We start from the raw sequence: 10471 nt of genomic DNA, 5'->3' as shown, positions 1-10471 counted from the left end.
GCTGAGAGAAATGGTAAAAAAGGTCAAAGAATAAGAGAAGATTTTTATCACCCTTAGCGTTCTTGTTAAGAAGATAAGAAAACAATGATGAGTTTTATTTGTGAAAAACAAATCAAATCAAAATGGTTATTTATAGAGAGAATATGAAAGTTTCATACGTTGAACATGAAAATAATACCAAAATAAATACATTTGTTAAACATTGAATATTTGAATACATGAATAAAATCGATGATCATAAAAAATAAGACATATACATTCTCCCGAAAAATATATTTATATATAAAACAAAATTTAATAGGATTGATTTTAAATTTATAAAAAATCTAAAAATTTGATGGATGAATTACGTATTCTCCCATTATTTTATGAATATCTTTAATGTCTTATATTAATTATTTTGGAATAAGAATGAGTTTATTTTTTTGCAGTAATTATAAATATATTAGCGAATAAATTGGAAAAGAAAATTAATGAATGTATTTAAATAAGAGTGATGACTTGACGTATTCCTCTCATGAATGAAATTGATTACTTAATTTTTAACTTTTGATATTCTCTATAATAGGACACGTGTCATGCCCGTGAGAATAAACTCTACTTTTATATATATAGATAGATATCCAAAGATATGATAAATTGTAAACAATCTAATGTAAATAGCTAAAAAAATAAAAATTATCTTAAATATAAATATAAATAATATAAAGGTATAATAGCGTTATCTTTTCATAACTCAAGGTTTGATTACAAAAGTCCAACAATTAATTAAAAGAACATAGGCGTTTAAGCAAATGTTTGAAAAGAAAGGCACAATAATAAATCACTTGTAGTGCCACCACACTCTCAATGTAATGTATTTTCCTATTTCTCATAACATTCACATTAGACCTTCCTTTTATTTTATTTTGTTTTATTATTCTCCTTCAACACAGCTAATACTTTTAGTGACCCTAATAAGCACAAATTACTATTGATACAAAGATTAAATTGACCAATAGTATCATTATGGATATGACAAGTGAGCCAATGGTCATTTCCCGCCAAGGCCAGGCCTTTAAAATATAACACAAACAAAAAATCACAAATTTCTCTCAAATTTGCTTGGGAAGGTAGCTGAATGCTTCTTCACTAGCTTGTATGGTGTGCCCATTTCACCAGTCTGTTGCTTCCGGTTTATCAACTACACACTCAATATAGCCAAAGATGTATATTACATAGCTGAAAGTTATGAACTTTCATTGGAATTTGCTTTAGGAGACTAGAAGTCTTGCTTCTCACCTGAAATATGATCACTCAAGATATCAGAGAGGATGTAACTAGACGAAGCTCGGTTGAGAGTTTTGTCTTTCGAACATTACCTGATCCTGTTCTTGAATAGAAACTCCACGTTTCTTGGATCGGAATTGCTTCTCCTAGCTGTGATCTTGAGCACTGCACCATCTGCAAGCATTCGTTGAAGCACCCTTGTGATGTTCTTCGTGTCATCGATGCCCAAATGGTGACTTCCCATTAGCCGGATTTCACGTTGCCTCATCATTGTCACCATTCCTCGGGCCTGTCACCCGTTAGAATGAATCTCAAATTGACGAGGATGATGGATTTTCACAGAAAAGGGTGGCTTCTTAAGGCGGTGTTGATATCCAGCTTACCTCTTGGCCGTAGAAATTGAGGTAGACGTCCTTGAGATTGATCCACTCCGTAAAATATGGTGGAAGCTTGATGTTTGACACTTTGCATTGCTCGGGAATCTTTGTCTTCAGATCCCAATTCCCACTGAGAACATTAAGAAACCACAGGTCTAAAGCACTAATACTGAATCAGCATCCCAAGATAGACAATAGCTATAAAGAACCGATTTCAGAACCCAGAAACAGTATCCACTCTCTTAATTCATATGCATTGGATTTATAGCAAGTTTGCTTACATTTTGAGGCAAATTCTCAGTTTCAGATGTGCAAGAAGAATTGTCAAAACCTAGAGGATACAATGCTTTTGCCCGATATAAGGTTCCATTTCCATAGATGAGACCCGAGAAATTAGCACATATCACGAAATATTATATAATTCTCACCAGGTTACGAAAGCTGCATCATTCAGAACCCCACCAGACTCCTCGCCCCACAAGTTATGTCCGGCTAACCAAGCCTCAAACTGCTCAAGAACTTGGTTAAATGGTAGAGCCGTGTCATGCCACACCCTGCAAACAACTTTGCTAATCTTGAGGTGAAAGAAAAGAGAAGCGTATAAAGAAGTCCACAAACTTTGAAATCACTTTTTCAGCATTACCAAATCATATATTACCTAAAAGATAGTCCACGCATAAGGTAATTGATTTGGTCAAGTTTGGCTGTAGTATCCAGTACGGTAACCATAAAGGATAAGGGTCTCAAAATAATGGAAATGATCAAGTACACAACGACATTGCTTACGACTTACGAGAAAAGAAGACATAACTCTCTAAATCTTCTGCTACAACTATGCTCAGAAATGGGATAGAAGTAGAGCGTACCGGTCAACACCCAGTTTTCCATACTTGCCTTCGATGTATCTGTTTATTGCCTGCTCGCTCATTTTGGTGGGTCTTACAAACCGGTGGAACAAGCCCACAACCTCCATGGTCTTGGCATCTACCATGAGAACAGGGAACTCGAGAATTTCAACTTTGCCCTCCAAGTCGAGCACCAAGAAAAAGTTGAATTCTTGCGAGCTCTTCCGCTCGAGATCAGCAGCACTCACTCGAAGCTCTCGTGAACAATCATGGTTGAAGATCTCCAGATGAGCAGGATCATCCACCTGAACTAACCAACAAACAAAACCAGGTTCATACCAAAAAAAAAAAACAAACAAAACCAGGAAATATTCGCACATTTCAATTATTGCGGCAAATGAAAACAGAAATCAGAACGACCCATACACAAAATGGACAAAGAAAACGCGATCTCATCTCCCGTTCAGACATTCCATCGAACAGCTTGCGAACAGTACACAACCGAGCAAAGTTCTCACCATAAAATATGTTCGACGCGACAAAAGGCATTGCCATAAAAAAATATTAAAAAAACAAGCGAGACCAGGAATTTAGCTTTGTCGGAGCAAAAAACAAGGAAGAAGAAGAAGAAGTAGGTTCACCTTTGTGCACTTCCCTTGAGTATAATACAAGCACATCGGCCTCCACCTAGTATTTCCAACTGTCTCCATGATGAAAGAAGAAGACGACGGTGGCGAAGAAGAAGAAGACGGGACGGGATGAGAATGCTTCTGAGAAGTAGAAGAGATGCTGCAGAGAGTTCGACGGGCACGGCACAATTCGAACGGCAAAAAAGGAGGGCGATGTCCAACGCGGAAAGTAGACAACTTGGAGATCGAAACCCTAACGAAAGAGCAAGCCGACGCCATTGCAGGGGAAGCAAGAGCGTTTTTGGCGGGGGAACGATACGGATATAGATGACATCCCAAAAGGAAAAACAATGGAACTGGTTTGATGCAAAGAGAACCAAAACCGGACCTAACTGAACCGGTTAAGCCCGGTTCATTGGTTATTTCATGCACGCTTTTAAAAAACTGCTCTAGCCTAATTGTAATTTTTGTGACACAATCCTACAAAAAACTGCATGACCACCATCTCCTAGATGCATATTCATAAGAACATTAGGGTAAAGATATCAATAAAACATATGATATAGATGAATATTCATAAGAACATTATGAATATTCATAATGCCATTGGAATGGCAAGAACCCTTGTTTGCTTACACCAAGTGTGTTCCTCCTATGCAAAGGCATGAGAGTTCTTTGATCTAATCTTAACCTAATCTTCATCAACAAATTCTGTAAAGTCTTCAATCACTTCAGTCCGACAAGATTCTTTATTCATCGCCGAACGCATCTCTTCGATTTCAAACTTCAACATCGGGTCGCAAATCACTTTGTCCTTCTTCAATAGCTTTGGACAACCTGCAGATCCAAGTGAAATCAACACCAATGGAGCAATGGAACCTGAATGCAATGCTGAATTCAAGCTCAGTTCTATGCCGGCTGAGACAAAAGACTTTGTATTTGTTCTTATTATATTTCAGATTGTTGAACAGAAAATGTTATACCTGCTACAGGACACCTAGCATTACCAGTCCTGGATATGTAACCCATGACTGCTGCTTTGTCATATATGTGCTTGCATTCCATACTGCAACACACAAAGCCAAGAATGTAGGCAAATTATGGTATTTGTTTGACGAAAAATCAAGCCGAAACAACACGTTCTACAGAATCCAAGCCCATTGTTGTAAAGCCTAGCAATGGCTATATGGATCATCACCCTTAAACATAGACAGTGAGATTAGTGGCGAGGAAGCAAAATGCTATTGACAGAACCTGAACTCCACAGTCCACAGTACCTGCGAACTGGATCAGCTAGTTCAACCACTGGTTTCCCAGTCAACGGGCATGTAATGTTCAGGAGAAGACACTGAGTACTGGTCATTACAATGTCTTCTTGGTCGTCACCGGGCATTGGTTGTTCTTTGTGATGAACGTTCTGCAGAGAAGTATTGACAAGAATCAAAGATTATATTAAGAGCTAAGAACAATCACTTGACCAGTATTGTTGCAAGAACAAGTTGCAAAAGTAGTGGCTAAATCAGAGAGTAGAGAAATGGCACGACTGAGTGCAAAGTTTCCCTGGATGGGTACCCATACTTGAGTTACAAACAACACCTACTCTATACATATGCACCCAAATGTTGATGCCACAGCTTCTGAACTTCGAAAAAAACTATAGCAGTGTTCCCACCCACCATCTCAATTATTTATGACTTATCCTCACTAGTATTCCCAACCAATCACGGCATTTCAGAACATAAATCACCTGCTACATTCAAGCTAAGAACTTCATATATTAAGAATTTCACATAGAACACACCCAGACTGCTTCCCTGAACTGGCGCATCAAATTATCAGTTTGTGACACTGAAGATGCCGTCTCCTTGAGCTTCGTGAATTCATTCTCAAGCAACTTCTTAAAATCAGTTACCTGCAGTCCTTAGAGTGAGTCAGAAATCAGTCTCCAAAAAGTAAGTAGTAAGCAGAAGAGCATCATACATCAAGACAACATGGAAGTAGAAAACGAGTACCTGATCCCCAGGCTGGTATGCATTTGCAACCGATTGAATGGCTGAAGAATGATGAGCACAATCACCAAATAAGTCCAACAGCTCAGCAGCAGCGTTTTCCAGATCTTTAACCTGTGGAAACAAAAATAATTAAAATGAACAACAAGTGCCGGGAAACTACATGGAGGAAAGTATCAAACATCAAGGAAGATTGAATGAAGCTTGAGGGAACAATACCCTGAAAGGAAAAAGAACATTATATCAAGCAAAATACAAAGTCATACAACCCAAAACGAAATGAAAATAACAGTGTTCAAGTATAGCTATTCAATCGGCAACCAACTATCAGGTGAACATCAAAGCAGTTCCCGCAAGTAAGAGAGACCATACTTAGAATTAGCACATAGGAAAACTTTAGGAGAGAAAACAACACTAAATGCAAACTCTTAAAGCAACAATCAAAGGGATTAAATGGTCAGAACTGCATTGATACTAAAAACACTTGTTTCCAATTTCAAAAAGAATACAAGGTTGTTCTAGAAAACAAAAAGTTGATAAAATGATAAACTCACCATGTCAGTCTGATTCTCTCTCTCCAAATCAACGGCTATATTTTTCATCATATTCACAGCTTTGCGAATTTCCTGACAAAGAAAGCAAAACAAGAATACTACGATTTAGAGGACAGAAACAAAGTAGAAAGAAAAAAACAGCAAGTCTTTAACTTGAATTCATGGTCCAATCCGAAACCGAATCCCAGCATTCTTCAAGAAAATACAAAAGCCTCAAGACTCTATTAAGTGATTCACCAGAACTTTTCAGTACCATATCAATTTAAATTTACAAGCCAAAACCTTTCATTAGTATATGAAGAATCGAGATACTTCTCTTCCTGTTAGCAAAAACGCATATCCGCAAATATCTCGGCTCAAACGGATTAACATAGATTAGTTCGAGAGAGCTCAAGAATCTAATAAATTTTCATTGCTCAAATTCAGACAGCATTGTGCACTTCTAAACCCTTCAACTAGTGCTCTCAAGCGAGGGATTCAAGGCCCAAAAACCTATATTCCAATTTTCAAATCTCGCGGAGACCAAAATCTAAACTTCTTCAAGTTGTCAAAATCAAGGAAACCGCGCGGATTTTCACATTCGGCCATCTAAAGAAAGAGAGAGAGAATACTGTGTCGGAAGGAAAGAACTTACAACGATCAGGGACTGATTGTCGGAGACCAGAGCCAATGCAGCGTTCCGAATCCGCCCGGAGCAGCCGTCGGAGGTGGATGCCGACGCCATCGTTCTACGTGTTTTGTCCTAAGGTTAAATGGGAGACAACAAGAACAACCGTTTTTCCGGTGAGAATCTGCGACTGTATCGGCCTGCGAGTGGATAGAGAAGAGCTGAGAAATCGCGAGGGTGAGCTTAGCCCTAGGGTTTGTGCGAGGGATTATTTGAATCAGTCGGTTCCAGCCATTTTTTACTTGGAGATAATTTTTATAAAAACCTGTGAATTTGTTATGTTTTTTTTTAAACCCTTCGCATCCCGTGGTAATTTTTTTATAAAAGTTTAGCTATTTATAGATTATTTTTCCAAAAATAAACATTTTTTTTTTCATGAAAATCAAGTGTGATGATAACTCCTCCATTAGCTAAGAAGAAGAAGAAGAAAAAATCAAACAGAAGGTGGAAACAAGAGAACTAAACCAATGAAAAATCAAAATTGAACAGAGTTTAATCACCAGTAACCACCACAAGAGCACTGGCCTTGCTTGAAATGGTGGAACTTGCTGGCATCTCTAACCACAATCTCTCTTCCGCTCACCAAAGACGCGAACTGCACCGTCTTATGGCAGTCATTGCACATCCTGTGGCTCTGAGTGATCTGTAATGGTTTCCAGTTGGGCGTGTTGATCAACCCGTAGGCTAACGCCAGTTTCTCGCTGTGATATCTCAGGACCCGTTCTTCGTTCTCCTCCACATCCGGGAGAAGGGTTTCCTCTCCCTCCGGTAAACACCCGTTTTCACGAATTTCTTCCATTAGATCATCGGATTTCTGGTATATTTGCCTGAAACATAGTTTAGGAAACCAGCTTGTTGTTCGGTAACAAGTAAGATAGACCGATAATGGTTCCGGGAGATCCATCGTCTGAATTTTAGACATGGACGAGAAACAGTGCAATGGGAATACCTTTTCACCGTCTCACCATATGTATCACACTTGTCTCCCGAAAGAAAACAGTGCGTCTGATCTCTGACCTCGACCCAACTACAAGCCGGCATAATTCTCAAACCTTTGTCCCTCAGTGTCTTCAGAACTCCTGTGGCTTCCTCTCTCTTGCCCATACTGTTGTATAAGTTAAATAGTACAACGTAATTTCCGAGCTTCTCAGGTTCCATTCCATATAGTTTTTCGGCAGCCAATTTGCCGAGCTCCATGTTCCCGTGTGCTCTACACGCATCTAACAGCGCAGCCCACATATTAGCCGTGGCTTTGAAAGGGGTCCTTCTGATCAAAGCAAAGGCTTCATCTAACAAACCTTCTCTACCCAGCAGCTCTATCATGCAAGCATAGTGCATTGCCCTAGGTTTGATCTTATGATCCCCAGTCATTGATTGAAAAATATCCCAACCAAGTTCTAATAAGCTTGAATTGGCACAAGCCGATAAAACTGCAAGGAATGTAACGTGGTTTGGAGCTACTTTTTCGGTATTCATTTTCTCAAACAATCTGACAGCTTCGGCTCCTCTACCATGATGTGCATATCCGAACATCAAAGTATTCCATGAAATTAGATTCTTGTATGGCATCTTATCAAAAACATTTCTTGCAGCATCTACTCTACCCCATTTGCTATAAAAATCCACAAGAGTCGAGTTTAGCACCAAATCTGATCCAAAACCACGACGAATTATGCTTGCGTGAGCTTGCTTAGTGAGCTCAAGCTTGGCCAACCTCGTACAAATTCCCACCACTATGGAAAATGTAAAGTGATCCATACAGGCGCCAGAATCCTGCATCTCATACAACAAACACAGAGCTTCTTCACTGTAACCATGGAGAAGGTACCCTTTTATAAGGTTGTTCCAAGCAACTGTAGCTTTCTCGGGCATATCATCGAAAACGGATTGAGCATCCTCAATGCACCCGCACTTACCATACATATCGATCAATGCGCATGAGACAAAAGTATCATCACCGATTCCCATTTTCATTACGCAAGCATGCAATTGTTTCCCAGCATAAACAGATCCTAATCCAGCGGATGCACTGAACATCATTGCGAAAGTGCGGGAATCGGAGTCGGAAAACTCCTCCAGCATCATCTGAAACAGTCGAAACGCCTCTAGATAATTACCAAAGCCAACTAAACCCACAATAATGTTGTTGAAGGAGACCAAGTTTCTTTCAGGCATTTCATCGAACAACCTACGAGCATCTATCATCATGCCACATTTAACATGCATCAATAGGATCCTGTTCATCATGAGTTGATCCGGCTCAAACCCACTGTTAATCATATAACCGAAAACCCTTTTGACACATCGAATGGATCTCAAACCGATACATGCCGTCACCAACGCATCGTAAGTTCTAACACCGATCTGGAGACAACCTTGTATCTCCAAAATCTCAAACAATTCAAATGCCTCCCTGAACTTGTTACACAAAACTAACTTCTCTATCTGACTACAGATCCTCAAACTAGATTTCCTGATCTGGGTATCCTTCAAAACCGGATCTTCCACCTCCTCGGCGTCAACTCTATTCGGTTCTCGTTTCGGCTTCAGTTGGGGTTTGGGTTTCAGCTGCTCAACTAAAGAAGAACACACGATTCTCCCAAATGAGTTCTTCCATTTCTTCCGATTCAACGAGAATCCATATCCAGAGAACAGATATTTTCGCGGGAAATTGAAAACCTTGGGAAAAGAATACGACAACTGAAAGCTACTACTACTACAACTTTCGTGAATCTGATCCAACAAGATGCTCTGGTAACGCGCGAGTGGAATCTCCATGTTTACACTGGCAGAGTCGGAGAAAGGAGAAGATTCAGATCACATGATCATGTTTAGCTTCGGAGAACCGCGTAAAGATATTTAAGGTCCATTAACATATAGTTCAAAAAGGAACTAATTGTGTAACAAACTCCATCGGGAATTCCGCAACTGAATTTTTAATTCAATATGAACCGAAATCCGGTTCTACAGGTTACCCTTCTTGTGAAGACCGAACCAAATACACTTTGGTTTTGATTGACCGAAACGACATAGCATGCTTTCCGAGAAACAGAAAACGCCACGCATTTTTCCAGGGACCAAAACGACACAGCATGCTTTGCGAGAAACACAAACTGTCACGCAACTCCCAAGGATCGAAACGACATAGCATGCTTTGCGAGAAACAGAAAATGGCAGGCAACTTCCAAAGATCGAAACGGCATAGCATGCTTTGTGAGAAACAGAAAATGGCACGCAACTTCCAAGAACTAAAACGACATAGCATGCTTAGAGAGAAACAGAAAACGCCACGCCAACTTACAAGGACCGAAACGGCACCGTCTCCAGGCCCTGATCGTCTTACGTCTTCGTCCTGCCGCCTGGAGCCAAGAATCACTGCTACGGAAGGGAAGTGGCAAAAACCATCATCGCTTCCATTTTCTTCCTGCACTGCTTTGTTTGGTTGGATCTGATCGCGTTTCCCTGGAAGCATGAATGATGGACACGGAGATTGGAATTTCTATCTTAGAACCCTAAGCAATGGCGCGCGCGACTCCACGGATCCTGCTTCTGATCCTTCCATTCTCCAATCCGTAAGCATTTTGTCTACATAAATTGGGTGTTCCTTCATGTATGCATACGTATAATTGCTTTTTGTTTGTTTGAAATGTATGCAATTCTTCGATAATCAATGTACAACAGAGGAACGGAATGATACATGTTTTGATTATGGTTGACTTGATGCTTGAATGTCTGTCGCTTAGGTGAAGAAGCTTCATGAGCTTTGTAAATCGGAGAAATCGGATGATTTGGTGGCTAGGATTTATCCGCAGATCAATAAGCTCTTCCAGCGATCGGTGGGTTCTCTGTCTCAGTCCCAGTCCCAGTCCCAGTCCGAGACGTTTAAAGGCCTTCTCTTGTTGGTATGTTTCCCTCTTCTAAGAATTTGAAATCATTTCTGTGGAACTTAATTTTAGCGAATAACAATTACCAATGCAGATGCGTTTTTGGTGATTTCTGGTTTTAACTTGGTTCTTCAATTCAACATTTTTGGGTTTTATAGGCTATTCTTCAATTTTTTCTTGATTTCGGGGATGTAGTACTGCACGATGCTGACCCAAGTTTGAGAACATTCTTCCGAT

At 39.8% G+C, this 10471-nt stretch overlaps 4 protein-coding genes across 7 annotated transcripts in view; 1 reads left to right on the top strand and 3 right to left on the bottom strand.

The window, feature by feature from the left end:
- Nucleotides 1-1022: 1022 nt before the first annotated feature.
- Nucleotides 1023-3560, bottom strand: LOC104818095 (uncharacterized exonuclease domain-containing protein At3g15140). 3 transcript variants are annotated; one of them, XM_010547553.2, is made up of 6 exons: nucleotides 3133-3559; nucleotides 2513-2796; nucleotides 2075-2200; nucleotides 1653-1776; nucleotides 1362-1558; nucleotides 1023-1183 (listed from the first exon to the last, which is right to left on the bottom strand). In XM_010547553.2, exons 1-6 carry the CDS (start codon nucleotides 3397-3399, stop codon nucleotides 1180-1182), a joined length of 1002 nt encoding a protein of 333 aa, XP_010545855.1. In that variant the 5' UTR covers nucleotides 3400-3559; the 3' UTR covers nucleotides 1023-1179. The 3 variants fall into 3 exon arrangements, with proteins under 3 accessions (XP_010545855.1, XP_010545854.1, XP_010545856.1); XM_010547552.1 differs by having other exon boundaries at nucleotides 1023-1281; nucleotides 3133-3557; XM_010547554.1 differs by lacking the exon at nucleotides 1023-1183 and having other exon boundaries at nucleotides 1358-1558; nucleotides 3133-3560.
- Nucleotides 3561-3663: 103 nt separating this feature from the next.
- Nucleotides 3664-6593, bottom strand: LOC104818093 (E3 SUMO-protein ligase MMS21). The gene is made up of 7 exons (XM_010547549.1): nucleotides 6318-6593; nucleotides 5684-5755; nucleotides 5133-5243; nucleotides 4922-5032; nucleotides 4398-4537; nucleotides 4104-4186; nucleotides 3664-3957 (listed from the first exon to the last, which is right to left on the bottom strand). The coding sequence occupies exons 1-7, from the start codon at nucleotides 6405-6407 to the stop codon at nucleotides 3812-3814; spliced, it is 753 nt and encodes a 250-aa protein (XP_010545851.1). The 5' UTR covers nucleotides 6408-6593; the 3' UTR covers nucleotides 3664-3811.
- LOC104818094 (pentatricopeptide repeat-containing protein At5g50390, chloroplastic-like) lies at nucleotides 6396-9208 on the bottom strand. 2 transcript variants are annotated; one of them, XM_010547550.2, is made up of 3 exons: nucleotides 7300-9208; nucleotides 6851-7177; nucleotides 6396-6490 (listed from the first exon to the last, which is right to left on the bottom strand). In XM_010547550.2, the coding sequence occupies exons 1-3, from the start codon at nucleotides 9126-9128 to the stop codon at nucleotides 6412-6414; spliced, it is 2235 nt and encodes a 744-aa protein (XP_010545852.1). In that variant the 5' UTR covers nucleotides 9129-9208; the 3' UTR covers nucleotides 6396-6411. The 2 variants fall into 2 exon arrangements, with proteins under 2 accessions (XP_010545852.1, XP_010545853.1); XM_010547551.2 differs by lacking the exon at nucleotides 6396-6490 and having other exon boundaries at nucleotides 6740-7177.
- Nucleotides 9209-9698: 490 nt separating this feature from the next.
- Nucleotides 9699-10471, top strand: part of LOC104818092 (AP-5 complex subunit zeta-1) — a 4830-nt gene continuing 4057 nt past the window's right edge. The window contains exons 1-3 of the mRNA XM_010547546.2: nucleotides 9699-9922; nucleotides 10094-10252; nucleotides 10393-10464. Of these exons, the coding sequence (XP_010545848.1) occupies nucleotides 9821-9922; nucleotides 10094-10252; nucleotides 10393-10464 (333 nt within the window). The 5' untranslated portion in view covers nucleotides 9699-9820. The remainder of the gene's footprint in view (nucleotides 9923-10093; nucleotides 10253-10392; nucleotides 10465-10471) is intronic.

Source organism: Tarenaya hassleriana, unplaced genomic scaffold, assembly GCF_000463585.1.
Source record: "Tarenaya hassleriana unplaced genomic scaffold, ASM46358v1 Cleome28, whole genome shotgun sequence".
Taxonomy (NCBI): domain Eukaryota; kingdom Viridiplantae; phylum Streptophyta; class Magnoliopsida; order Brassicales; family Cleomaceae; genus Tarenaya; species Tarenaya hassleriana.
The sequence above is the reverse complement of the archived record's forward strand: the minus strand, read 5'-3'. Positions and strand labels throughout refer to the sequence as shown.